The following is a 24,939-nucleotide window of genomic DNA, read 5'->3' as shown; positions in this document are numbered from 1 at the left end:
AAATGGTGCTTTAACGAAATTTTCAATCGTGAAAGATACATTTTCATAATTAAATGTTTCGTTATTTGAAGAAAATCCGGAAATATATTTTTTCATAAAAGTTTTTAAAAACTTATTTGCCTTGTTTCTGTCTTTCCATAAAAAGCAACTCAAAGTAAACTAAAGCCAATTTATTTCGGTTGATTTTCGATTTTATAAAGTTTAATTTTAACTTGGAATAGCTTGACACAGCCTCAACAAACAGTCAATTTACCCAGTTAAAAAAAACGGAAGTGTAGAATTCAGGAAAGTTACTAAACTTGTAGGCAACATGAAGAAATGTACATTACTTTCCACTCAATGGGTAACCCCAACCAATTTTGAAAACACCATATGATTTCCTGTCGCAATAACTAATTTTTTTCGTTTAAAAGTGACCTGTCAACGTGTTACATTCTAAAGTTTTGTTTTGCACACTTTTATCATAATCCCATATGTGAGAATGGTTTTAAATGCATGTACATGTGCTTAGAGCATAATTTCTTCTATACTAAGAACATACTCTGCGAACACACCCTTCCAAATAAAAACAAAACTGACATCTAGAATTTGACACATGACAGATGTTCCTCCGGTGGTGATGCACGCAACGCACGTGTGTTTTTAAAAGTTTAGTGCGAGCGTATTCCGCATTTTCAATAAAAATCATCAAAATGAAGTGGACGACTGCAAATTTAAAAAATCCTAATTACACAGAAAACCATGAAATTTACGTAGGAACTCACACTGGTTCCTTCAAAAGTAAGTACTCCCACTAGAATTATAAATCAAACAAAGTTTAAAGTATCTAACTTATTTACTAAACAGAAATCGTAGTTAACAACGATGATAAACCCTTCCTGCAGCAGAATCTTCAAGATATTGCCGTACTAGACAAGGATTCCCGCATTACAGCCCTGAGTTTTGGAAATGAAGACAAATCGGAAGTACTCATTGGAAGAGGGAGTAAATTCGTCCAAGTCTTCTCTTTGCAGACACAAACGGCATCGGCTAACATCGAAATGTTAGATGCCCCCGTTGTCGGTCTGTGTCGATATGACAATCAATTGATTGCAGCCTTTGGCACTGGAAAGATCCAAAAACAACAAATAGGCGATGACATGGAACTATCAGCAGGCGATAATATTTCCCATCTACGACAGTGTGAGGTTGAAAGGAAACTAGTTGCCACTGGGGGCAAAGGCCGTCAAAACAATTTGAAGATCTTCGATATGGACGCTGGCAAACAGGTGTTCTCATCCAAAAACCTACCCAACGACTTCCTGCAGTTGGAAGTTCCAACTTGGGATTCAGACGTCGGCTTCATTGACGCCAATACCGTTGCTACCTGTTCCAGATACGGCTACGTGAGATTATACGACACCCGTGCTCAGAGGAGGCCAGTTCAAAAGTACGCTACCGAAGATCAAATGAGCTTTGCCACCCTAGTAGCCAGAGATAATTACATTTACACTGGAACCACGATGGGGGCGTTAAAAGCCTTCGACACACGCCGTATGAAGAACTTCGTTCATACCTACAAAGGATTCACTGGGAGCATTAGCGATTTACATTTAGATGAAAGTGGAAAGTATCTCGTGTCGTCTTGCTTGGATCGTTATGTTCGAGTGCATCATACAGATTCCTGTGTCATGATGTATCAGTGTTATGTTAAATCAAAAGCCACACGAGTCTTGATTCGAAAGGGTGAAGAAAAAGAGAAGAATGAAGATGATGAGAGTGTCCTGGTTAGAGTTGGAAGGGGCGAAGATGAAGAAGAAGCTGATGACGATGCTGACGAACCACAAGATAAAGATGAAGAGTATGATGAGATCTTCAATAATATGCCAACTGTTGGGTGAGTTGTTTTAGTGATACTTTCTTGAGTAATTTTCGACGTTCTTGTTTGTTGAAAAATATGATCTGTGTTCATGACCGCCCAATGCTTTATTTGTTGAAGGCTCGGAGGGTGACGATTGCTTCGTAGGAAGGTTTTATAATATTATTATTTATTATTCGAAAAATAAGAGTAAGAAATGTAGACCCTCAGATTACAATCTATTCTTTCCATTTCAAAGAATTACACTTCAAGTCTCATGAATATTGACAAGCTTTTTTCGTTTTTTACAAATTCTACCCTACCTCTAATACCTTTTAAAGTAAAGAAAATAACGAAAAGTCCTATCCTATGGTTTAGGCAAATACTGGTTATATTGAATGAATAAAAATAATTTTTAGAATTGTGTGCTGCGTACTGATTTCTGAATTACTTCAAGTAACCTATGGTGTATGGATTCATAGAGTTCTGTCAGATAATTGAGTACAATTTGGGCCTACGACCGTTTTATGGATTCAATAATCTCTTCGGTTTTTTGGTAATGCCGTCCTCCTTCGTAGACTTTTCTTGAAATGGTGTGTATGTGTTGGTTCATTCAACAACAAATGGATTGTAGATTACTGTTTTGATTGTCAGGGTCCTGACCAATTCAACGTCACTACTAAAGGCATAACACTAGTAGTGAGGTTGTATTGTAAAGATCTTTAAATAATCTTATACATTAATATACTTAGAAGTTCGTTTGTTTTGATTTTAAGATTTTTTTTATATTGCAATGACTGGTTATTTAAGAGTAGATTATAGTAATGTTCGTGGGCTAAGATCGAATTTTCTGTCTGTATACATCCACATTAATTCTAACAGACCAGCTGTTTTGGCATTGAGTGAAACCGAAGTAGGTGAAGATTCCGATCCTGCTGAATATTTTATTCATGGGTATTGCTTAGTGCCATTATTCTTCTCACACCATAGTCTCGCCATATATATTAGGAATGATGTTGCATATCAACTTTTACCACAATACGGTCATTGTACCAACTCCCTTTTTAATTTCATGTGGTTAAAACTTTCCGTGAATAAGCAAATCATTCACTATTGTTTTCTTTATCGGAGCCCAAACCTGGACAGAGTTTCAACTTCTCAGGAATTTGATGCTCTGTCTGACTCCATACAAAGAATTGTCTCCCTGTATCCTCACACTGAAATCGTTATTACGGGCGATTTCAATGTTCACAATTCTTCGTGGCTTCGCCATTCGGGCCAGACAGCGCCCGAAGGAATGTGTGCTGAGATTTTTGCTGAGTTTAACCATCTTACTCAGCTTGTCAATGAGCCTACTCGTATATCAGACGTTGACTTGTTTCTCACTTCTGATGCTGATAAGTACACAATCGGTGTATTGACGCCTCTAGCCACATCTGACCATAGTGTTATATCTGCTAATTTCTCGTATCAAACAAATCCAGTTAAAGAAAGAGCTCCAAAGAGAACTGTTTGGCAGTACGAGAAAGCCAACTGGAACGGTCTCAATAATTTCTTTAGGATCTTTAACTGGTCGCTATGCTTCCTCGGTAGCGACGTAGACTCCAGTGCAGATATGATTTCTAGTATGATTCATTTGGGAATGGAAACGTTTATCCCGAATAGGGGTAAAGTATTAAACCCAAGGTTAAATCATGGTTCGATTCGAGCTGCAAAAAGGTTATCAAGGAGAAAGAGGTGAGCTTCCGGTGTTTTAAAGCCAACCCAACTGAGGAAAACCGGAAAAAGTTTAAGCAAGCCAGGAAGGCCTGCAACGCCTATATTCGAAGGACCAAATTTTTACATGACCAAAAATTACGGCGAAAAATATTGCAATGTCCCAAAGGCAGTAAGAATTTTTGGTCATTTGTAAAAAACATGAGGAATTCTTCCTCTTCCTCGGTTCCTACGCTTGTTGTCAATGACACTCCTTTAGTTAGCTCTATTGATAAAGCCAACTTATTTGCAAGGCAGTTCGCCGAAAATTCCACCTTACCAAATAGTGTCATGACTCCCCCAGTTCTTGAACGCGTAAATGAATTTATGGAACCAATCTTTTTTCGTACTCGAACTGTGGCGAGAGTTCTTAAAGATCTCAACATTCATAAATCCGCTGGCCCAGATGGTATCCCCGCTAATATTCTGAAGAGGTATTCTTCCACGCTAGCAAAACCACTGCGTAAGCTTTTCCATCTATCCTATTCTTCTGGGCTCGTTCCGACTAGTTGGAAAACTGCATTTGTTCAGCCAATTCCAAAAACAGGTGAATCTTCTTCTCCCACAAATTACCGACAGATAGCACTAACGTCCCTACTTTCTAAGGTCATGAAAACACTGATTAATTATCAGCTTAAGAAATATCTTGAGGAACGGAAGCTTCTTAATGACCGGCAATACGGCTTTCGAAGCAATAGGTCCACTGGTGATCTCATGGTTCATCTCACTGAACAGTGGAACAGATCTTTACATCGTTTTGGAGAAAGTAAGATTATTGCACTTGATATTTCAAAGGCATTTGATAAAGTCTGCCATCTTGCTCTCTTATCGAAAATGCGTGCTTTCGGTATCGACGAATCTCTTCTTCGTTGGATTAGAAATTTTCTTTCGAACCGTTCAATACAAGTTGTTTTGGACGGATTCAAGTCTGAAACTCATAAAATAAACGCTGGTGTGCCCCAGGGCTCCGTTTTGTCTCCGACCCTCGTCCTCATTTTTATAAATGATCTCTTGTCTGCTACATCTAATCCAATACATTGTTTCGCTGACGATAGCACTCTTAGCTTTTCATATTCGTTTCCAGACTCATTCGGATGTGGAACTGCAACGGCAAAAAATATGATTAGCTCATTAAATTCCGACCTACACAGCATTGTACAATGGGGACTAAAAAATCGTGTGGAATTTAATGCTTCGAAAACGCAATGCTGTCTTGCATCGTTAAAGCGAGATAAATCGTCTTTGCCACTATCTATGAGTGGCATTTGCATCAACGAAACGGAAAATCTTGACATCCTCGGAATGTGCATCAGCAACCACCTTTTGTGGAGCGATGTTGCCAAAAATGCCGCAAGATGTCTAGGTTTTTTCAGACGTTGCCAGAAATTTTTCTCTCCGTCTGATCTGGCTACAATCTACAAAACCTATATACGTCCGAAACTTAAATATAACTCTCATCTCTGGGCTGGTGCTCCAGTAACTTATTTAAGCCTCTTGGACAGTATTCAAAAAAGAGCTTTTAAAATGATTGGTGACATTAACATCATCAACTCGTTTACATCACTCGAACATCGACGCAAGGTTTCTTGCCTCACCCTTTTTTACAGTTATTTTAACGGACTATGCTCTAGTGAAATAGCCAGTTGCATTCCTCCCCTTAAACAATTTAACCCCGCGCTTCTAGGAATGCCCATCAGTTAACCCTTGAGCCCAACTTCGGCCGTACTATGAAGTACAGAGATTCTTTTTTTAGCCGTACTACGCGAATGTGGAACGCCTTGCCACGCTCTATCTTTCCCTGTCATTGCAATGTTCAGAAATTTAAAACCAATGTACACCGACACCTCCTATCCAACCCTTCCCTCTTTTCCTAATGCTCACACTGTGTCTTTGGCATATTAAAGGTATAAAAAAAAAACCATCCGCACGCGTTTTCAATAATTTTCAGACCTGGATAATATGTAGGAGAATATGAATATGTATGGCCATGGTAATAGGTTCACATTTTCCCTCTGATTCCAGGCTTTTGTTGTCCTGCGGAAAAGCTCGTTCTAGAATCAACACTATGCTGTGCCGTTTTTCAAGATAGATTTCTTCCTTTCCTTAATCTTGTAAAAGCAGCTACAGTGATGGAAAAAAAAATATTATTATTTTTATTTTTTAACAGGTAATTTAAATAACATGGTAATACTTAGAGTAACGAGCCTAGCTGCGGAGACTATTGGCTCTTACTTTAGTTGTAATTTAAATTAAAATGTTTGCTTTTAAAAGAAAAACTGATATTTTGTCGATATTTGCGCACTAGGGTTTTGGAAAATTTCATAAATACATTTATTTTTAAATAAATTTTTGATTATGGGTTGAAATGCGGGGCAGTGTTCTAGGATGTAATTCAGGTCCAACCTGGTATTGCAATTTGTATAAGGTTAGGTTAGGTTATAGTGGCTGTCCAAGATGGAAACGGACACACTTAGGCCAGTTTAATGGCCCATTGTGATACCACATGAATCTTGAGGCTTCCTCCTAAGCTCAATGGAACCAGCTTGAGTGAGTCTCTTACGAAACGTGATCGTTAAAGAAGAATTCTCTTAGGTAATTCTTGCGTTTTCGAGCTAGAGCAGGGCATATGCAGAGAAGATGAAGAACCGATTCTTCCTCTTCCTCGTCCATGCAGCTTCTGCAAAAGTCATTTGAGAATACGCCTAGTCTCATGGCGTGCTTTCCTTTTAGACAGTGTCCGGTTATGACACCTATTATCGAGCTTATATGCGATCTGCTAAGAGTGAGCAAGCACCTTCAACGTTTTAAATCCAGTGTTGGCCAGATGCTTTTTGTGACTTGACACGTGGTGATGTTGTTCCACCTGGTGCCTGCCCTCCTCACAGCGTCTTGCATTAGCATCAATTTACAAGTAGCGATTGGAAGGCCAGTACTTGCCAAACGTGGTAGAATGGGCTATATTGTACCGTTCCTGGCGAGTTCATCTGCCTTACAGTTACCTGGAATATCTCTATGGCCCGGAACCCAGCAAAGGTGAATATTAAACTGTTGTGCCATCTCCATTAGAGATGATCGATAGTTATGGACTGTTATAGAGTTTGTAGAGACAGAGTCCAGAGATTTGATAGCGGTGTGGCTGTCAGAGAAAATACGGATATCAGATGTTGATATCACGTTTTCTTTGAGCCAAGACAAGACTTCTTTAATCGGGAAGTCGGAATGAGAGACTTAATTTCAGTCGTTCAGAGTACACACCTCCACCAACCCCTTCTTTTGTTTTTGACCCATCTGTGTAAAAATGGATTGACTCATCCTCCAAGAATGTCCTATTCTCCCAAAAAGATCTGGTAGACATAGAAATCTGGAAGTTTCTGACGAATTGTAGTTGGGGGATGGTGTAGTCTGTGTGCTTTGGAATTGATTCTAAGTACCTTAGAATTACGGAGTGGCTAATGTTGTTGTTAGTCCACTGCGACGAAGCATAGAGGCAAATAGCAGAGCTTGCACCTATTTGTTTGCTAAATATGTCAAGAGGTGTAAGGTAGAGCAAGGTGTCCAGTTCCGCAGACGAGGCAAGACGTAGGCAAGCTGAAAGTTGGACTTTATTTAGCTTATCCCTGTGTATACTTTTCTCTAAAGCAGTCCACCATACTACCACACCGTACATTAAAATCGGTCCGATTACCGATGTGTATAGCCAATGCGTGATTCTGGGTTGTAAACCCCATTTATTACCAAATAGCATTTTTGCAAGAAAAGAGAGCTACAGTAGCTTTTTTGACTCTTTCCTGTATGTTGCGTTTCCAATTAGTTTTTTATCTAAGATCAGCCTAAAGTATTAGTCTGTCCAAGGCATTTTGTAAGAGTTCTTTTAGGATGTTAAGATGCTTTCCTGAAACTGTTATAGCAACGTCGTCCACATAGGCTATCACTCTGAAACCCTCCGCATCCAGACTAGTTAGGATTTCATTCACCACTAGGTTCCAGAGGAGAGGGGATTGCAGATGTGTCCACGTTGTTAAAGGCACCTTCGATGTCAAGAAAAGCAACCATAGTGAACTCTTTATTATGGAAGGGATATTTGACAGTGCGTACTAAAGTGTGTAAGGCTGTTTGCACCGATTTACCTTTACAGTAGGCATGTTGAGACGAAGACAGAAGTGGATATCAATCAATCTTTCCAAGGTCTTAAGATGGAATGATGATAGACTTATAGGTCGTAGATCTTCAGGATTGACTTGCGAGCATTTACCTGCTTTGGGTATAAAAACAACTTTAACTTCTCTTCATGCTGAGGGAACATAGACCAGGTAAAGACAACTGGTAAAAATTGCCTCAAGGATTAGTGCAATTATGTCAGAAGTCTTTTGTAACTCGGCTGGTATTATTCCATCTGGTCCTGCAGATTTAAATGGTTTGAAGCAGTTGAGAGCCCATTGTAGCTTGTCCCTTGTGATCAGACCTTGTGGACATGTTGTATTTGAATTTGAACGTATATAATTGTTGCAAGTTTCGGTAAAAGAACTACTAGGAAAGTGAGCGAATTTGTCCAGGAGCCATCTGCATTTTTCAAGCAGCTTGGCATAGCTGCACTTGTTGAAAGAATTTTCCGTAACCTAGAGGCTTCAGAAGTTTATTCTATCGTGCCATAGAAGAATCGCCAAGAAGATCGCTTGGATTTCCTTAGTGCCTTCTTGTAGATTCTTAGGGATTCTTTGTAAGAGTCCCAGTGGCTAGTCTTGCGGCTTTGGCCCGGTTTAAACGTTTCCTGCATTCTTTCCTGAGCGAGTCAAGCTCAGAGGCCCACCATTGTGGTTTCCTCTTTCCTCTTAAGTATAAGTGGACAAGCAATTGACTTTGTTGTCAAGCTCATTAGCGTTAGAGGAAGGACTAGATAGTCCAGGTTCTAGGAAACTCTGTAATGAGTTCCTGTATGAAGCCCAGTCAGTTTTCCGATAGTTTCGAAAAGTCAATGGACTCGGGTTATCATCCACATTTATATTGAACTGGATATATCTATGATCAGAGAACGAGTGTTCTTTGGATACTTTCCAGTCCAAGATCATATGACGTATGCTATCTGAGACAAAAGTTATGTCTAAGTCTTCTTGTCGAGTTTTAGTTATGAAGGTTGGTTCATTTCTAACATTCCTTACTAAGAGGTTAGTGCCAGGAATATAATCAAAAAGAGACTCACCTCTGTCATTGATATTCGTACGCTTCAGCGACGACTTTCTCCAGGGTTTTTCCAGGTAGAGGACCAATGTGGTCATGGCCAAGATACGCCGACACTAGCCAGAAACTTCCTTTGGTTGTTTCCAGCCTAACTACGGTGGCATCTTTGTCACTGAAATGATGGAGTAAAAATACGTTAATGCTACGTTTCACTAGTATGCAAGATCTAGGTTCACCTTTATCTGTCACACACAGTGTGTAGTACCCAGGAGTCCTGAGTCCTCGAACAACGGATCCCACAATCCATGGCTCCTGGATCAGGACAATGTCTTCCCCGTTTCTTGCCAGACGGAGAAGAAGTTAGGCCGAGGCCTTTTTGGAGTGTTGGAGACTAATCTGTACTAACTGCAGCATTTTGACTACAATTAGTGCAGCATTTTGACTACAATTAGGCAGATAAACCTCCACCACGGGTTTGTTCTGATCCTCTGAGTCTGAGGATGAACCCAAGAGTTCGTCCTCGCTCAGAAGGATCATGTTAAGGTCGTCCTCAGTCTCCATTAAGGATGGACGGTCTACGACTTTTGAAGAGGATGGAGTCGCGATTGGAGAGGGCATGGGTGCATCGTCACCCTCTGTTCGGAAGACGACTTCCCAGGCCTAAAAACTACTAATTCACCTTCGCGTTAACCTCATCTTTTTTATAGATTCGAATTTGAATGGATTCGAAGCTATAGTTTATGGAACCCTCGTTTAGGGCTAGAGGAGCCAAGGATTCTTTATTGAGTACCACAATGGCGCTCCTATAAAGACCCTTCACCTCCTCTAGCTTGGCTATTTTCCAGTTATGCGTCGGAAGGGACGGGTTACACACTTTGACCATCTCGAGAATGTCCTCGATACCAGCAGGTTCAATCGGTATCCAGATGCGGGCTCTAGGTCTGCTGGGAATGTCTTCCACAGCGACAACCTCGAAATTCGCACCTAACCAAACTTCACCTAACCGGCTGACAGCGAGCTTGTATTGGTCACAAGACCTCTGGTCGCCACAAACTATGAGTTTGACATGGGCTTGATGCCAACCCCCATCGCTTATGGAAGGAAGTGGTCCTGGAAGCTCCCTCAAAATGCTCAAAAAGCCACCCGAGAGCTTAACCTTGACCAACTGCCAACGATCAGCCGATATTGTGCCATCATCATCGCTCCTGTCACTGACCGCAACCACGACTTTGCCCTTCGCGACTTCACTGAAACTGGATTGTTTCTTGATTGGATTTAGGGGAGTGCTGGTGTTGTGCACCCGAGGCCGTTTTGGTATCCGTACGGCCCCCTCAAGAGACCTTTCGTTTTTGTACGTAGAGTCCTTATTGGTCTTTGTTGTAGCAAGTATCCTTTTAGCCCATTCGACGCTAGCGGTTTGCTGCGGTGTCCTTTCAGTCCCCGATGATGCATCAGAGGCATTTAAGATTTTCGCCGCTTGCTAGGAAAGGGAATAACGGTACTTTATTTTCTACTCTAAAAAAAATAGTAAGGAGTCACTCCTATTGTAAGTTTTCTATAAAACGCATTTTTTTCAGGTGCAGTTATACTTAAGCAAGGCACTTTTTTGTTAGCAAGTTACCTTTTATTGTATTTACCTCTATTGCGAGTGTAGACTTTCATTTATTATGTTATCTTTATAAATATTGAAATTATTTTCGTTTTTATTCACAAAATCCTCAATTATCAAAACTCTTATAAATGTTGAACTATCAATTACGAATTGACACACTCGCACTATACTTTCGGCTAAATTTGCACTCGCTGGAAATTAATCTCTTATAACTAAAATATAAATATTTACTTTTTATTGTTTATGTAATAATCTATTTCGTTTCTTATTTTATTTCAGCGACAAAGATTCGGACAATGAAGATGAGAAGGAAAAATCCACAGTTAAAAGAAAAGCTGAAGGCAAAAATAAGAAAAATAAAAAGAAGAAAAAGGATGTTTGAGTAGAAAATTATTACTTGTGCTTTAGAAATAATTACATATTAAAGTTGATTTTTTTTTCAAAACTATGTTGTTCTTTTTTTAGTTTTTCATTAGAACTCCATGAAGCTTAAAGTTTTTATAGAAAACATAAGTAAAAAAATAAATAAATTCCACAAGCGAAATAATGCTAAGGCCAAGGCAAAGATTAAAGACACCGCCTAAATCAGCTGCAAAGATAAAAAATTTATGGTACAAGTATATTTAAAAGGCTTTAAGAAGGAATGATTTAAGTTTACATAGCAGACTTATCCATGACATCACAGTAACCTTACGAACAGATGGTACAGCTTGTTTAGCCATATAGACCCGCCCGATAAAACTTCCTTCACTTACTTCATCATTACGGCTAAAAACAATAAATTATATTATTTTTATTGTTACAGTTACTTAGAGGATCTCACTAGAGACTGCTAATAGAAAAATTGTGCTGCCTAAGGTCGGTGTTGTAAGAGAGCGTCTTATAAGTGACATCAAAACAATTTGGAAGGCAATGCTCGCATTTGAGGCTCTTAAAATTATCTAGAGTAAATCAAAAATTAAATGAACATTTTTTTAAAAAGTAAACTTCTTAAGCATTACAAATTTTAAAAATTATTTAGAACAAACAAATAAAGATAGGAAGATCAAAATGACCTTGAAACAAGAATTATATTTTAAATTCTATTTCCAACTTTAAAACAATTGACTTTACGAACCAAAATTGGCTGAAAAGCAGGCAGCATCTTTAAGCTTGCATTCATTATTAACTTCATTATTGACAGTTGGTAAATGATATGGATGACATCCGCATGTTCTGAAAATCTCTTCAACCTGACACGCGACTAAACATGCAGCTTGCCGATAGGTTTTAAGCGATACATCAGACGATGTGAGACAATCTCGTTTTGTTTTGGCCAATTCCAATACTTCAAGCGAAGAACTTTGATATGTTGGCATGATTTCAACAAACGACTCAAACTTCGAAGTTATGGTAACTGAAGCTGCAGTTTCTGTAGTATAGTCCATGGGATGATGAACAAGAACAATTAATCCAGTTGAAAGATTTGTTTCGGAGCCTTCTTTTCCGATAAAACTCAATCCACCATCCATACCGAAAATGTTCGCTGCAAAAGGGACATAGGACTCATTTCTTGGATTGTAGTTAAATGAACAACATGGTCCAAGGTAAGAAGTTGACGGGACAAAAGAGAGATAGTCATGTTCTTGTTTGCATGGAAACTCTTTTCCTCCCCAAAAGCAATGTTGAAAGAAATCTTCACATCCGGCACTCACTTCCAAGGCAGCTTCATAAATGGTTATATTGTTGAAAGCAATGACGCTGTCTGTTGCTTCAAAGCTAGCATTGTTAGATACCCAATTTTGATCGGTAAATGCGTTAATAAAATCGAATCCTTCCAATACATCATGGTATTCAAAACCGTCAGGAATTATTCTTAAATGGTACAAATTGAAAATTTTAAGAATTTAATTATGTTTTGGATTTTAAATGTATACAATTTTCTAACGTATTGTTGAACTTTTTCGAAGTTTACAACCTTAGGGCTGCATACAGTTATGCCTGGAAACGCAACATCGGTGATTGAAAGATCTGTTCCAATTGTATTCAAAATAGGATATGAATAGAATTTCAGCCACAATTGAAAAGACAAGTAAGCCCCAAGGAAAAGAAGTCCCAACAGCAAGTTAGTCCACATAAATCTTAATAAAAAGCCATTCAATAATATTAAAAGGTTAGGAACTAGAATTTTACCTACCTCATAAAACCCTTAGTGCGATTTTCTCTTAGCATCCATATACCATTCACTCTGGTCACTTTGGTGTACTCAAAGAAAGTATCATGAAGTGCTCGACGCAATTTTTGTGTCCAGGAGCATTGCTTTACATTTTTTACTTTCTTTAAAGTTGCTCTGTGATTTAGTTTGCGGGAAGTTGTCATATTTTCTTACTAAACGCTGAATGTCTACAATCGATCACATGGAAATCCTTATTTGAATGATTCGAAATAACTACTTGGCCCTTTTATAGGTACCTAAGTACAAGGAGAATGGGGTGTAATTATAATTTGGTTAAGTATTGTTAATGGAAATCATAAAATATACAATTAGTGCAACGTTGAATGTGATTCTCATTAAGACATAATTAAATCGTGCATAATTAATTCATGTACAGGTATGCATGAGCTTTTTTTCAACATGAATATGTGAATAAAAAGGTATATTATATAAAAGATATATGCACTATATAAACAAATTGTTGGTACAGGTGATTCTTCAAAAAAAATAGGTAAGGTATTTAAAGAAAAACAGATTTGCAACCATTCTTTTTTCAATGTTGGTATTGTTTATTATATGAGGATTAAAAACAAAACAAAATAAATTAGTACAAACTTCCTGAAGAAAAAAAATGCAACAAATTAGGCAAAGTAGGAAATCAAAGGTTAAAAAATTTAACGTACAGTGATTAAAAGCTTAATTATGTTTATATATGTAAGTTTTAGTAGCGAGGGTGATAACCTTTCGCTTTTATCATATCCTGAAGGCGATTGTTCATAGAGAGAACTAGTTCTAAAGTGACTTCCGACGAAATTCTTCCAATAAAACGGCTTTTAGCTGGCTTTTATTACTCATTTTTGATTCTCGGACCTTTCTTCCTAAATAATCCCAAAGATGGTCAATGGGATTAGGGTCTAGGGATTGGGGAGGATGAGGCAATTGCGATTTAACATTATAGAGAAGCCACTCCTTTATTATCCTTGATGAATGTTTAAGATCGTTGTCTTAAAATAAATTAGGTAGCGCAACAGTCCATAAAGAACCAGGGCCTAGAGACTTACAACTTTATGGACCTTTAGGTAGCAAGGCAGGGGTTGAACCCAAGACCTCTCGCATGACAGTCTGTACTACTTGCACAAGTAAAAAGTCGTCTTTAAGGCCAATTTTTAAAGCGCTGACTTTCAAATTTTCTTTTAAAATTTGCAAATATTTGTTTTTACCCATTGTTGTTTCTATTAAAACTAAATTTCCACGCCATTGGACCCCAAAGCTCCCCAGACCATAACATTTCCGACTCCATATTTCACCATTGATTGCAAATTCTTCACATCTAATGCTGTGTTTGGTTTCCTCCACGCAAATCTGCGACCGTCCGACCCAAATACATTAAACTTGCTCTCGTCAAGGAATTACACATTCTTCCCAAAATCATGTGGTTTCGAAACGTATGTATTCGGATAGTTCAAGCGTTTTGAAACGTTTGCTTTTCAAATATAAGTTTTTTTTCTACCGTGCGACCATTATATCCCTTTGAATGCAGAAAGTTCCGAACAGTTTGAGTGTTAAGCGATATTCCATCATTTGCTTAAATGGCAACAGCTATGTCAGGAGCACTTAACTTGGGATCAGCCTTTACCATTCTTTCAATTTTTCGTTCCATATGAGCGTCTAGTATTTTTTTTCCTGGATCCACTTCAAAGCTTTTATTTTTCACATATTTTTTTAATTCATATTGAACTGTAGACCGTGGTCTACTAATAGTTGACGATATCTCAGCATAACTTTTTCCGTCGTTTCTTAGTTTAAAGATCAGTTTTCTTACTTCAAGAGGTACTTTTTTATGAGAAGCCTCCATTTCTGGATCTCTCAATATTATTACAGTAAACAATTTACATTTCAAAAAGAACCGTTATTTCCATTGTGTTAGGCGCAGTTATAGCTATCATTGGTTTTCATCATTGAAAACAAACATTGGAATTTTGTTGGCAGGTCAGGTCGTTTATAGCTATCCTTAAAAATGTCTGTCATTGAAAAAAATGTTTTCATTGAAATCCACCGAAAAGTTTTTACTGACAAAAATGTGTCATTGGAATTGTGTGAAATTCAGTAAAACGATTCGTTTCACTTTTGAACATAAAAGTATCAGCTGTTCAGGAAAATGAATTTCCGTCCGGAAAATAGAAAAAAATACAATTCTATAGAAACATATGTAAATGCGCTACACTTTTTTTTCTCTAAAAAATTCTTTTCAAAGGGAAACACGGTCAAATATCGATTCGAAAATTTTTCCGGATTGTAGGCATTTTATTTTAAAAGAACACCCTGTGTTTGTCCTGAGGCAAACTCGTTACTTTTTAGTACTAACAACATGCAAAACAATTGTTAAATACTCTAATCGTATGATCTTCCCGTAAGCTATGTATGTTATACATAAATTATTTGAAGCTATAAATACAACCTTCGCTTAATATTTGTCCTCTTTTTATCGAATAAAACTATACATGAACAAGCTCGAATAAAGTGTTTCAATCGTTTGCCGAAGATTATTCCCTACAAAATTCAGAAGTGAGATCTGATACTCAAAACGTTTATTTAAAAATAATAAAAAGTTTTAACTTATAAAGTGTTTCGCATAAATATGTCGGAAGAATTTGATAATTTTCTAAATAAAGCAAAAGTTGCTATTCTTAAAGACATTTTACGATCAATTAACGAAAAAACCGATGGCACAAAAGCGATGCTTAAAATGAGAGTTCAAGACGCAGTTAGAGGTTATACCAAGGAAGACCTGCAAAAGCTTGCAAAAGATTTCATGCCTGAGCGTAACCGCAACGAGTCAGAATCTTCTGACGATCATGGGTCTGAGCTTGAAGGAGAACCACCTGCAGAACAAAGTGATGACATCGATGAAGAGCTAAATAATCTGCGAGAAGCATGCAAGAAGAAAGAAGAGATTATTCTACTCAGGCGTAAGCTGAAGCAACTGCAGATTGAAGACGCCGCTCATGAAAATCCAAGTCAAAGGCCACATGTTTCTAGTAGTTTCAAAGACATGGAAGACTTAATGTGTCCATACAGTGGGGATGACAACTTTCCAATTGACAGATGGGTCGAACATTTTGAGGAATATTCTGAAACCCTCCATCTGGACGACCGTACCAAGTTCATTTTCGGAAAAAGGCTCCTTATTGGAACTGCAAGAATTTTCATACGATCTTTGAAAACTCGAACGTGGACTGAACTGAGAAATGCTCTAATGGGTGAGTTTAAACGAATCGTAACTAAAGCAGATATTTTCAGTGAGCTTAATGCGAGAAAACGACGTCGTGACGAGACCATACAACAATATGTGCTCTCAATGCAAGAAATTGCTTCACATAATCCGATCGAGGAGGAGGATTTAATCCAATTTATAATCAAGGGCATATCTGATGTGGAGATTAATAAGAGTATTCTCTATAATGCCAATAATATCGAAGAACTCAAAAGCGCACTCAGAAAGTACGAGAAATTTAAGAACAACAGCCGTGAACGTGACAATTTAACATACAAGCCTAGTACGACTCATAATTATCGAAACAAGCACAGAAACATTCCATTAAAAAAGAATGTTGAGAGAGAGGCAGTCGATGCACCTGTTAGCAATTTCTATCAAAAAAAAGAATTCACTTGCTTTAAATGTGGTACACGTGGTCACATTGCTAAAAATTGTTTGAAAGATAAACCAGTTTTGACACTCAAGGCCAACAGCATTGAAGATTACCAACAAATATCCAACCAACAAATTCACCGAGAAGCCAGAGAAATATTTAATCGAGAAAAAAGCAGATTCCAACAACGATGCAGCCTAGAAACCAACAATTTTGAGAAGCAGATTTCTTATCGATTCATTGAGAGCGGCTTTGAATGTTCATCTGTACTCACAACACTCTTGGACTCAGGGAGTCCAATAAGCTTCATCAAGGAAAAATACTTGCCGCCGTCGTTGATATTACCTCTGGATAAAAATAGTCAGTCATATTTTGGAGTCAACAATAGCCCGCTCCAAGTCTTGGGAAGTGTTAATACTTTTATAATTTTTGAAAATTTAAACACAAATTTATCTCTTTTAGTAGTTGAAAACAATTCCATGAGTTATCCAGCTGTTCTTGGACGAAATTTCATCGATAAAATTGGTATGGTGCTTACAAGATGTGAAACTAAAGGTGAAGGTGATATAAACGTAAATTTGTCGGAGTCACCAAACAACGTCGTGGAGTGTAATCGTTCATCAGATGTAACATTGTCGTCGTTAAATCCGTATCCAGAAACGCATGTTTGCATGAATTTGTCGTCCTCAAGTCAATGTCAGTGTCCGCATGTAAGTAAATTAAGTGAAGAGGTTAACTTTATTAAACAAATTTATAACATTAACTTATGTGATGAAGAATCAGAGTTAGATATTAGGGTTAATTCAGATTTGCCATTTAGTGTTCAAGAAAGTGTTAAAAATGTAGTCAGACCAGCTTTTGATACGAGTTTAGATTGTGTTGTGCCTGATGAGAATGAATTTAAAATGAGTATTGTTTTATCAAAAGATATTCCGTTTCATTGTCCTCCTAGAAGGTTACCATACTCTCATAAGATCGAGCTAGAGAAAATTCTTAAGGATCTTTTAAGCAAAGGCATAATTCGCGAGTCAAATTCTCAATACGCGTCTCCAATTGTACTCGTTGAAAAGAAAAATAAAGAGTTTAGGTTATGTATTGATTATAGGGAACTTAATAAAATAACTTTGCGTGATAATTATCCGTTACCCTTAATTGAAGATAACATCGACCGATTGAAAAATAAAAAATACTATACTACACTAGATTTGAAAAATGGGTTTTATCATGTTTCACTTGAAGAGGAATCAAGAAAATACACATCATTTACGACACCTATTGGACAATATGAGTTCACCAAAATGCCGTTTGGGCTTAAGAACGCCCCCTCTGTTTTCGAGCGTTACATGAAGCATTTATTTGGTAAACTCATACAGCAATCAAAAGTGTTGACGTACCTTGATGACATCCTCATCGCGACAGAAACAATTGAGGAACACATTGATATTTTAAAAGAAGTAGTTAATATAGTTGTCACTAAAGGGTTGAAACTCAGATTGGATAAATGTGTCTTCTTAAAAGATGAGATAACCTATTTAGGTTACAAAATTAATGAAAAAGTCCTAATGAAACAAATTTAAAAGCCATAGAAAATTTTCCGCTACCTACTTCGACTAAAGACATTCATAGTTTTCTTGGACTTTGTTCCTACTTTAGGAAGTTCATAAATCAATTTGCCAACAAAGCTAAACCACTTTATGATTTGTTGAGGAAAGATGCAACATTTGTCTTTGGTCCAAAAGAAAAAGCCGTTTTTAACCTTTTAAAAAGTAAACTGATTTCAGCGCCAGTTTTGTCAATTTATAGTCCGAATAGTCCTACGGAACTACACTGCGATGCCAGCACGCATGGATTTGGAGCCGTGTTGTTGCAAAAGCAAAGTGATGGTAAATTCCATCCAGTGTTTTATTTCTCCAAACGTACGACTGAAGCTGAAAGTAGGTTCCATAGCTACGAACTCGAAACCTTGTCCATAGTCTATGCTCTAAGGCGTTTCCGAATTTATTTACTTGGCATTCCATTTAAAATCGTAACGGATTGCCAAGCTCTTGTTTTAACACTAAACAAAAAAACTTTGAATCCTCGCATATCCCGATGGGCTCTTGAGTTGCAAGCATACGACTATTCTGTGGAGCATAGAAAGAGTGATCGAATGTCTCATGTTGATTCTCTCAGTAGATCTTTTAACATTTTGCACATTGATGACGAATCCTTTGAGTTTGTACTTGCCGCTGCCCAAAAACAAGATCCTAAAATAATAGCGATTGCAAGTGAGTTGATTAAGTCTGAAAGTCCTCACTATGATATGGTTGATGGATTGATATATAGGAAATCAAAAGATAATATACTTTTTTACGTTCCATCTCACATGGAAGAGCAAGTAGTCCGGACTCATCACGAAGCCCTTTGTCATCTGGGAGTTGACAAGTGCTTTGAGCACATATCTCGAATTTATTGGTTTCCCCATATGAAGGACAAAATTAGAACCGTTGTCAAAAATTGCCTTAAATGCATCTACTTTTCACCTGAATCTGGGAAAGCAGAAGGTGTTCTCCATCCGATTCCAAAAGGGAACATACCTTTTGATACGCTACATATAGACCACCTTGGTCCATTTTCCAACTCGCGTTCCAATAAAAAACATATTTTCGTGATGATTGATGGCTTTACCAAATTTACTAAGCTTTATCCAAATAAAAGTACCTCAAGTAAAGAAGCTATAGAATGCTTAAAATCATATTTTGCTAATTTTTCGAGGCCGAACAGAATCATATCTGACCGCGGGACATGTTTCACATCCAAAGAATTTTCGGAGTTTTTGAATGACAACAACATACAGCATGTCAAGGTTGCAACGCACACCCCTCAATCTAATGGTCAGGTGGAAAGGCTTAACCGCATAATTACACCAATGCTTGCAAAGGAATGTGAAGCGCATACTACAATTGATTGGGACAAGCATCTTGAAAAGGTTGAGTTCGCCATAAATAACAGCGTAAATAGAAGTACCGGATTTACACCAAGCACTTTACTTTTTGGTAGAGATCAGAAAGGAAAATTTTGCGATAAAGTTAAAGAGTTTTTGGTAAACAATTTAGGTTCTGATAAAATAAATTTAGATGAGATCAGAAAAGAAGCTGAGGAAAAAAATGAAAAAGAGCAATTAAAAAACAAATTATACTACGATAACCGTCATAAAAGTCCAACGGAATATAAGCAAGGAGATTATATCATGATTAAGAACATAGACACTACTCCAGGGACGAACAAAAAACTGTTAGCTAAGTTTCGTGGTCCATATGAAATTAAAAAAGTACTTCCGAATCATAGGTATGCCATAGGTGATATAGAAGGACTACAGTTAACCAGGTTACCGTATAAGGGTATATGTTCTCCTAGTAATATGAAATTATATGTGACTCCGAATATTGACTTGAAAGGTGATGAACTTCATGAATGTGCTTCTAAAAATTAATATTTTTTACATGAGTTATGATATAAATCTAATTACACTTGCTGCACTCATGCTAATTATATCGATGAACTTTTATCCATTAAGCTTTTAAATAATTCTTTTAATTATTCAATTCAATATCTTGAATAATTAATTTAATTAAAAGAAAAATGTATGTTTTAACTATTCAATCAACAAAAAAAAAGAATTTTATGTTTTCGAATATGATATTATATGTAACTCAATATAATTTAATTAATAAGTTTTCTTAACTTTTCATTTTATGAAATATGAACAATTTATTTAAAAAAAAAACATGAAATATTTACTGTACTGTATTGTTTTGTTTTTTTACAAAGGTAGTCGTATACCTCATTTATGAACGAAAATTTTGTATTTATGTATTTATGACTTAATGTAATCGTAATGATGTTTTTATAAAGTTTGTAATCGGGACGATTATACGATCAGAATGGCCGAGCTGTAGGCATTTTATTTTAAAAGAACACCCTGTGTTTGTCCTGATGCAAACTCGTTACTTTTTAGTACTAACAACATGCAAAACAATTGTTAAATACTCTAATCGTATGATCTTCCCGTAAGCTATGTATGTTATACATAAATTATTTGAAGCTATAAATACAACCTTCGCTTAATATTTGTCCTCTTTTTATCGAATAAAACTATACATGAACAAGCTCGAATTAAGTGTTTCAATCGTTTGCCGAAGATTATTCCCTACAGGATCGATTTCAATGATAGCTATAACTTTCGCTTTAGAGAAGATTTGTGGTAGGAAGTTCAAGGTGTAAGGGAAACCCATTTATTTTCAATTGAGGTACGTACAATTTTTTGATGTAGTGTATGTACAGATATGGACATTAAAATAAAAACACCAAACAGAGTTTTAAAAATTCAATTTTTTATTCACTTAAAAAGAATTTTTTTTAAGTTTGGTCTTCATTTTCTTATTTTTTCTCTTTCAAACTAAAATTACCCATTATATACATATGGAAAAATTATAACTTAAAATATTTTAAATTCATAAATGTGAAAAAAGAAACAAATTTCGTGGACATTAAAATAGATTCACAGATTTAAAAAAATTAAATTAAATGCAAAGCTTTTCTGGATTATTTTAATATCTGGTAGCCTGGCCCTTAGCTTTAAATACAGTGTGACATCTGTTGGAAATTGAGTCAAATAATCGGCGCATCTGTCAATTTAAATATTGTAGCACTCCTGTTGAACCATCCTCCACAGTTCGGCTTAATTTTTTGTTAAATGTTTCACAACCGCCCATTTTTAATCTCCCGTAAAATTTTCTATGGGATTCAAGTCAGACAATTGGGATGTCCACTCCAATACACTGATTTTTTGGGCTTTAAAATACTTTTCAGCAGATTTAGATGCGTTGTCCTGCTTTAGACAACTTTGAAAGGCATGTTCTCGTCCGCATAAGGCAGCATTGTACCCTTCATGGTACCTATTCACCTTCATATTTTGATCCATTTTACCCTCAATCAAATGTATTGGTCGAACGCCTTATCAAGAAAATTAACCCCAAAGTATGATACTGCCGCCACCATTCTTGACCGTTTTCTAGAGTATTTGGGATTGTTTAGGAACAATGCTTACCGCGACTTATGTTTTCCTTAGAATTAACTGTAATGTTATTAAAATATTTTAAATTTACTTCCTAAAGTGAACTTATTGTCTTATAAAAGTAAAAAAAAATTATTATGAACTAATGTTTTTGATCCTAGTTAAATATTAATGCCTGTGTTCCAATGTGTTTCTATTTTAATGTCCACCAAAAACACATTCTTACCTAAGGAACGGTTCATCTTCAAACAATCAACAAGCACAAAAAAATCCCATGTTATTTTACTTAAGAGTTTTAATTTGTTTGATAACGGTTAAATTTACTTGTATTGCATGTTGTTGTTGGCGGTGATATGAGCCCTAAAGCTTATACAGTTAAATTGTATAAGTATAGATTTCATATAAAGATTTGTAAGTAATTTAACGATATTCACCAAAAAGAGGTTTTCTGTCAAAAACAACTACAGTCTTTGTGTTCACACAATTTAGAATTTGCAAAAACTTTATCAATGCTTTTAATTATTTTCATAAGATCTTTTATGAGAGAAAGAGTAAACTTTCAGGTTCTTAAGAAGTAACCTTTTATAAGAGATCGCCAATTTGATATTAAGTTTCCTTTAAATTCCAGAAACTCGTCTTCCATTCCACATCCATTTTTTTTCCATTTTATTTTTTTTTACGCACACAAATAGGCTTTTTAAAGTGTTTTTGTCTTTCAAAATTGATTTTCTATTGAATAAAAAAACTATTATTATCTTACTAAATTAAAGAAATCTACTTTTTGAAGTGATTCTGCTTTGGATGCTTTTGAACTCAGTTTAAAACACGAATTTCAAGAATACACTTTTGTTAAACAAACTGATTGAAAACAAATGAATTATTATACAAATAATAACTATTTAATATAAAAGCTTCGAATAATTTAAGAACTGAAGTGGAAAGAGATTTTGCAACGCGTAATTTGTAAGTTTCAGACTAAAGATCCTTCGCAATTTATTTATTTATTGAATATCTGGAAAAAAGGTATATTATATAAAAGTTATAAATGTATATTATTATTTCTAACGACCAATGGCTTCTTTCATAGAAGAGATGTGAATGATAGACCTTGGCATTTGATACAGATATTTAAATTTATTTAATACGAAAAATTAATCGGATGGTATGACCATTTAATAGTGAACCTATTATTGGTGATATGATGATGGAAAGAATTACAAATAGCTACATAATTCGAGCAATTCGATTTTTTTTATTTCACTTTTATTTATAATAGCTACTAAAGCAGCCAATGGGATAACTTGCAATAGCGAATCATGGCCGTCGCGGTCGTAGGTAGAAGTCATAACCCCCTGGGATATAATTTTTTTTTAGTTTTCGTAGGTTTTTGCACTCGTACAAATTTCGAACTTGAAATTTTTATTAAACATGCCGTTACGTATGTCTATTTTTTCCTGGCCACTATAGCCCAAACCATTGCGTCGATTGACTTCATTTTTGAGTTTTAAAATAATATAGCATTTTTTCGAAATTCATCATCTTGAAAATTGGTCACCATTTTGTTACGAAAGTGAAATCTTAAACGTATATTAATAAGTTCTTAGTAAATTTATTTAAAAAAAAAAACGGTCTTATTAAGATTCCCAAAAAAAGAAAATGGCGTTTAAATTTTGAAAACCAACTTTTTTTCAGGTACATTTTTGCATCTTAAAATACAGGAAATATTTTGAACAGACTGGGTGTATCTACATCCAATTCCAGTCGTGCATTTTACTTTTTTGACGGTCATAAACAATGTTAGAGTTTCTCAAAATGTTTTTTTTCTTTCAAAATTAATTTTCTATTAAATACAAACACTTTTAAGATCTTAAAAATTTAAGAAATCTAACTTTTGAAGTAAATTTGCTTTGGATACTCTGAAACTGAGATTTAAACACGAAGTGCAAGAGCATAAAATGTCCCATAAACAGCAAAAGTGACACATATTAAATGTTTCGTATCTATTTATTTCTTATAAAACCTTTGAATCTCTCGAGAACTGAAGTGAAAAGAGTTTCTACAGCGTGTAATTTTTAAGTGCCAAACTAAAGTTTCTTCTTAACTTACTTGCCTACCTTAATTTTTTTAAATTTATTTTTTTTTTAGAAATTTATTTAATTAAATGCTCCTATTTCCTTAAATTCAAAAAACAAACAAATTTCTCTCTAAAATTTCCAAGTTTTGTTGGCTCCTTTTAGATCAAAATATTTTGAAATGTTCACGCAAAACAGTATTTTTTTAGGAATTTGTCTTCTATTTAGTATCAAATCCAATCAACGAATAAGCAGACTGATAACGACATTAAAATATACTCCCGACGATTCAGTTAGAAAAAATACGTTAAAAAAAGCCAGAAAATTATTATTCTTACGAAAAAATACCACATTTTTCTGGCAATCCTTCTCATTTTCTGCGTTTCTGCACTTAAATTTTTGTAGCGTACTTTGCGTTTATAGAATTGGCAACAAGAACAGAGCATATTATTTTTGGAAAAAAAAAATACGTTTCAACACAATTTCTAACATTTCTGAGTGAACTGCACCGTCCCTCGGGATTGGATTCGAAGACCTTCTGGCTGGAGCGTTGATGTCCATCCGCTCTACATGACCTAGCCATCTAAGCCGTTGGACTTTAATTCTGCTAACTAGGTCAGTGTCGCTGTACAGCCCGTACAGTTCGTCGTTATATCTTCCCCTCCATTCTCCATCTATGCGTACGGGACCAAAAATCACCCGAAGAATTTTTCTCTCGAAGCATCCTAAGACGCTCTCATCTTTCTTTGACAGGGTCCAGGCCTCAGCACCATAAATGAGAACCGGGATGATGAGTGTCTTATAGATGGTGATTTTACATGCTCGAGAGAGGACTTTACTTCTCAATTGCCTTCTAAGTCCAAAGAAGCAGCGATTTGCAAGAGTTATTCTTCGTTTGATTTCAGCGCTGGTGTCGTTGTCTGCATTAATAGCGGTGCCTAGGTAGACAAAGTCCTTAACTACCTCAAAGTTATAGCTGTCCATGGTGACGTTTTGTCCAAGACGTCGTCGTTCAGTGTCCTTTTTTGATGACAGCATATACTTGGTCTTGCCCTCATTGACCACTAAACCCATCTTCTTCGCTTCCGTCGCAATGCTCAAAAACGCTCCACTGACATCACGCTTTGATCTTCCAATTATGTCAATATCATCTGCGTATCCGAGTAATTGGATGGATCTTTGGAAGATTGTGCCTCTAGTGTTGACGGTTGAGTTTTGCACAATTCTTTCCAGAACGATGTTGAAGAAGTCGCATGACAGTGCATCGCCTTGTCTAAAACCTTTTTTGACATCAAATGCATCGGTAAGATCTTTTCCGACCTTGATAGAGCAGCGTGCATTCTCCATCGTCATTCTGCACAAACGGATAAGTTTGACAGGGATGCCAAAACTAGACATTGCTCGGTAGAGCTCTTCACTATAGATGATGTCTTACTCGGCTTTGAAATCGATAAAGAGATGGTGGGTATCGATTTGAAGCTCCTGGGTTTTTTCCAAGATCTGCCGTAGTGTGAATATTTGGTAGATAGTGGACTTTCCTGGTCTGAAGCCACACTGATAAGGACCAATCAGGTTGTTGACGAATGGC

The 24,939-nt window shown here is 36.3% G+C and overlaps 3 protein-coding genes across 3 annotated transcripts; 2 read left to right on the top strand and 1 right to left on the bottom strand.

Annotated features, from left to right (window-relative positions):
* Positions 1-603: 603 nt before the first annotated feature.
* LOC129947551 (WD repeat-containing protein 74) lies at positions 604-10,827 on the top strand. Its single transcript, XM_056058154.1, has 3 exons — positions 604-780; positions 847-1,876; positions 10,659-10,827. Exons 1-3 carry the CDS (start codon positions 693-695, stop codon positions 10,759-10,761), a joined length of 1,221 nt encoding a protein of 406 aa, XP_055914129.1. The 5' UTR covers positions 604-692; the 3' UTR covers positions 10,762-10,827.
* On the bottom strand, positions 10,753-12,812 carry LOC129947550 (sodium channel protein Nach). Its single transcript, XM_056058152.1, has 6 exons — positions 12,556-12,812; positions 12,296-12,499; positions 11,497-12,233; positions 11,203-11,320; positions 11,038-11,147; positions 10,753-10,968 (listed from the first exon to the last, which is right to left on the bottom strand). Exons 1-6 carry the CDS (start codon positions 12,735-12,737, stop codon positions 10,841-10,843), a joined length of 1,479 nt encoding a protein of 492 aa, XP_055914127.1. The 5' UTR covers positions 12,738-12,812; the 3' UTR covers positions 10,753-10,840.
* A 2,399-nt stretch (positions 12,813-15,211) lies between these two features.
* Positions 15,212-19,695, top strand: LOC129945117 (uncharacterized). Its single transcript, XM_056054777.1, has 2 exons — positions 15,212-17,703; positions 17,877-19,695. The coding sequence occupies exons 1-2, from the start codon at positions 15,212-15,214 to the stop codon at positions 19,693-19,695; spliced, it is 4,311 nt and encodes a 1,436-aa protein (XP_055910752.1).
* Positions 19,696-24,939: the final 5,244 nt, after the last annotated feature.

This window comes from Eupeodes corollae, chromosome 2 (assembly GCF_945859685.1).
Source record: "Eupeodes corollae chromosome 2, idEupCoro1.1, whole genome shotgun sequence".
Taxonomy (NCBI): Eukaryota; Metazoa; Arthropoda; class Insecta; order Diptera; family Syrphidae; genus Eupeodes; species Eupeodes corollae.
The sequence above is the reverse complement of the archived record's forward strand: the minus strand, read 5'-3'. Positions and strand labels throughout refer to the sequence as shown.

Coding starts and splice junctions, on each gene's coding strand:
- LOC129947551 (XM_056058154.1), top strand. CDS start 693: ATGAAGTGGACGACTGCAAATTTAAAAAATCCTAATTACACAGAAAAC. Junction 781..846: donor TCACACTGGTTCCTTCAAAA/GTAAGTACTCCC, acceptor TTTACTAAACAG/AAATCGTAGTTAACAACGAT. Junction 1,877..10,658: donor AATAATATGCCAACTGTTGG/GTGAGTTGTTTT, acceptor ATTTTATTTCAG/CGACAAAGATTCGGACAATG.
- LOC129947550 (XM_056058152.1), bottom strand. CDS start 12,737: ATGACAACTTCCCGCAAACTAAATCACAGAGCAACTTTAAAGAAAGTA. Junction 12,234..12,295: donor CAACAATACGTTAGAAAATT/GTATACATTTAA, acceptor GTACCATTTAAG/AATAATTCCTGACGGTTTTG. Junction 10,969..11,037: donor GTCATGGATAAGTCTGCTAT/GTAAACTTAAAT, acceptor TTATCTTTGCAG/CTGATTTAGGCGGTGTCTTT.
- LOC129945117 (XM_056054777.1), top strand. CDS start 15,212: ATGTCGGAAGAATTTGATAATTTTCTAAATAAAGCAAAAGTTGCTATT. Junction 17,704..17,876: donor AATATAGTTGTCACTAAAGG/GTTGAAACTCAG, acceptor TTCCTACTTTAG/GAAGTTCATAAATCAATTTG.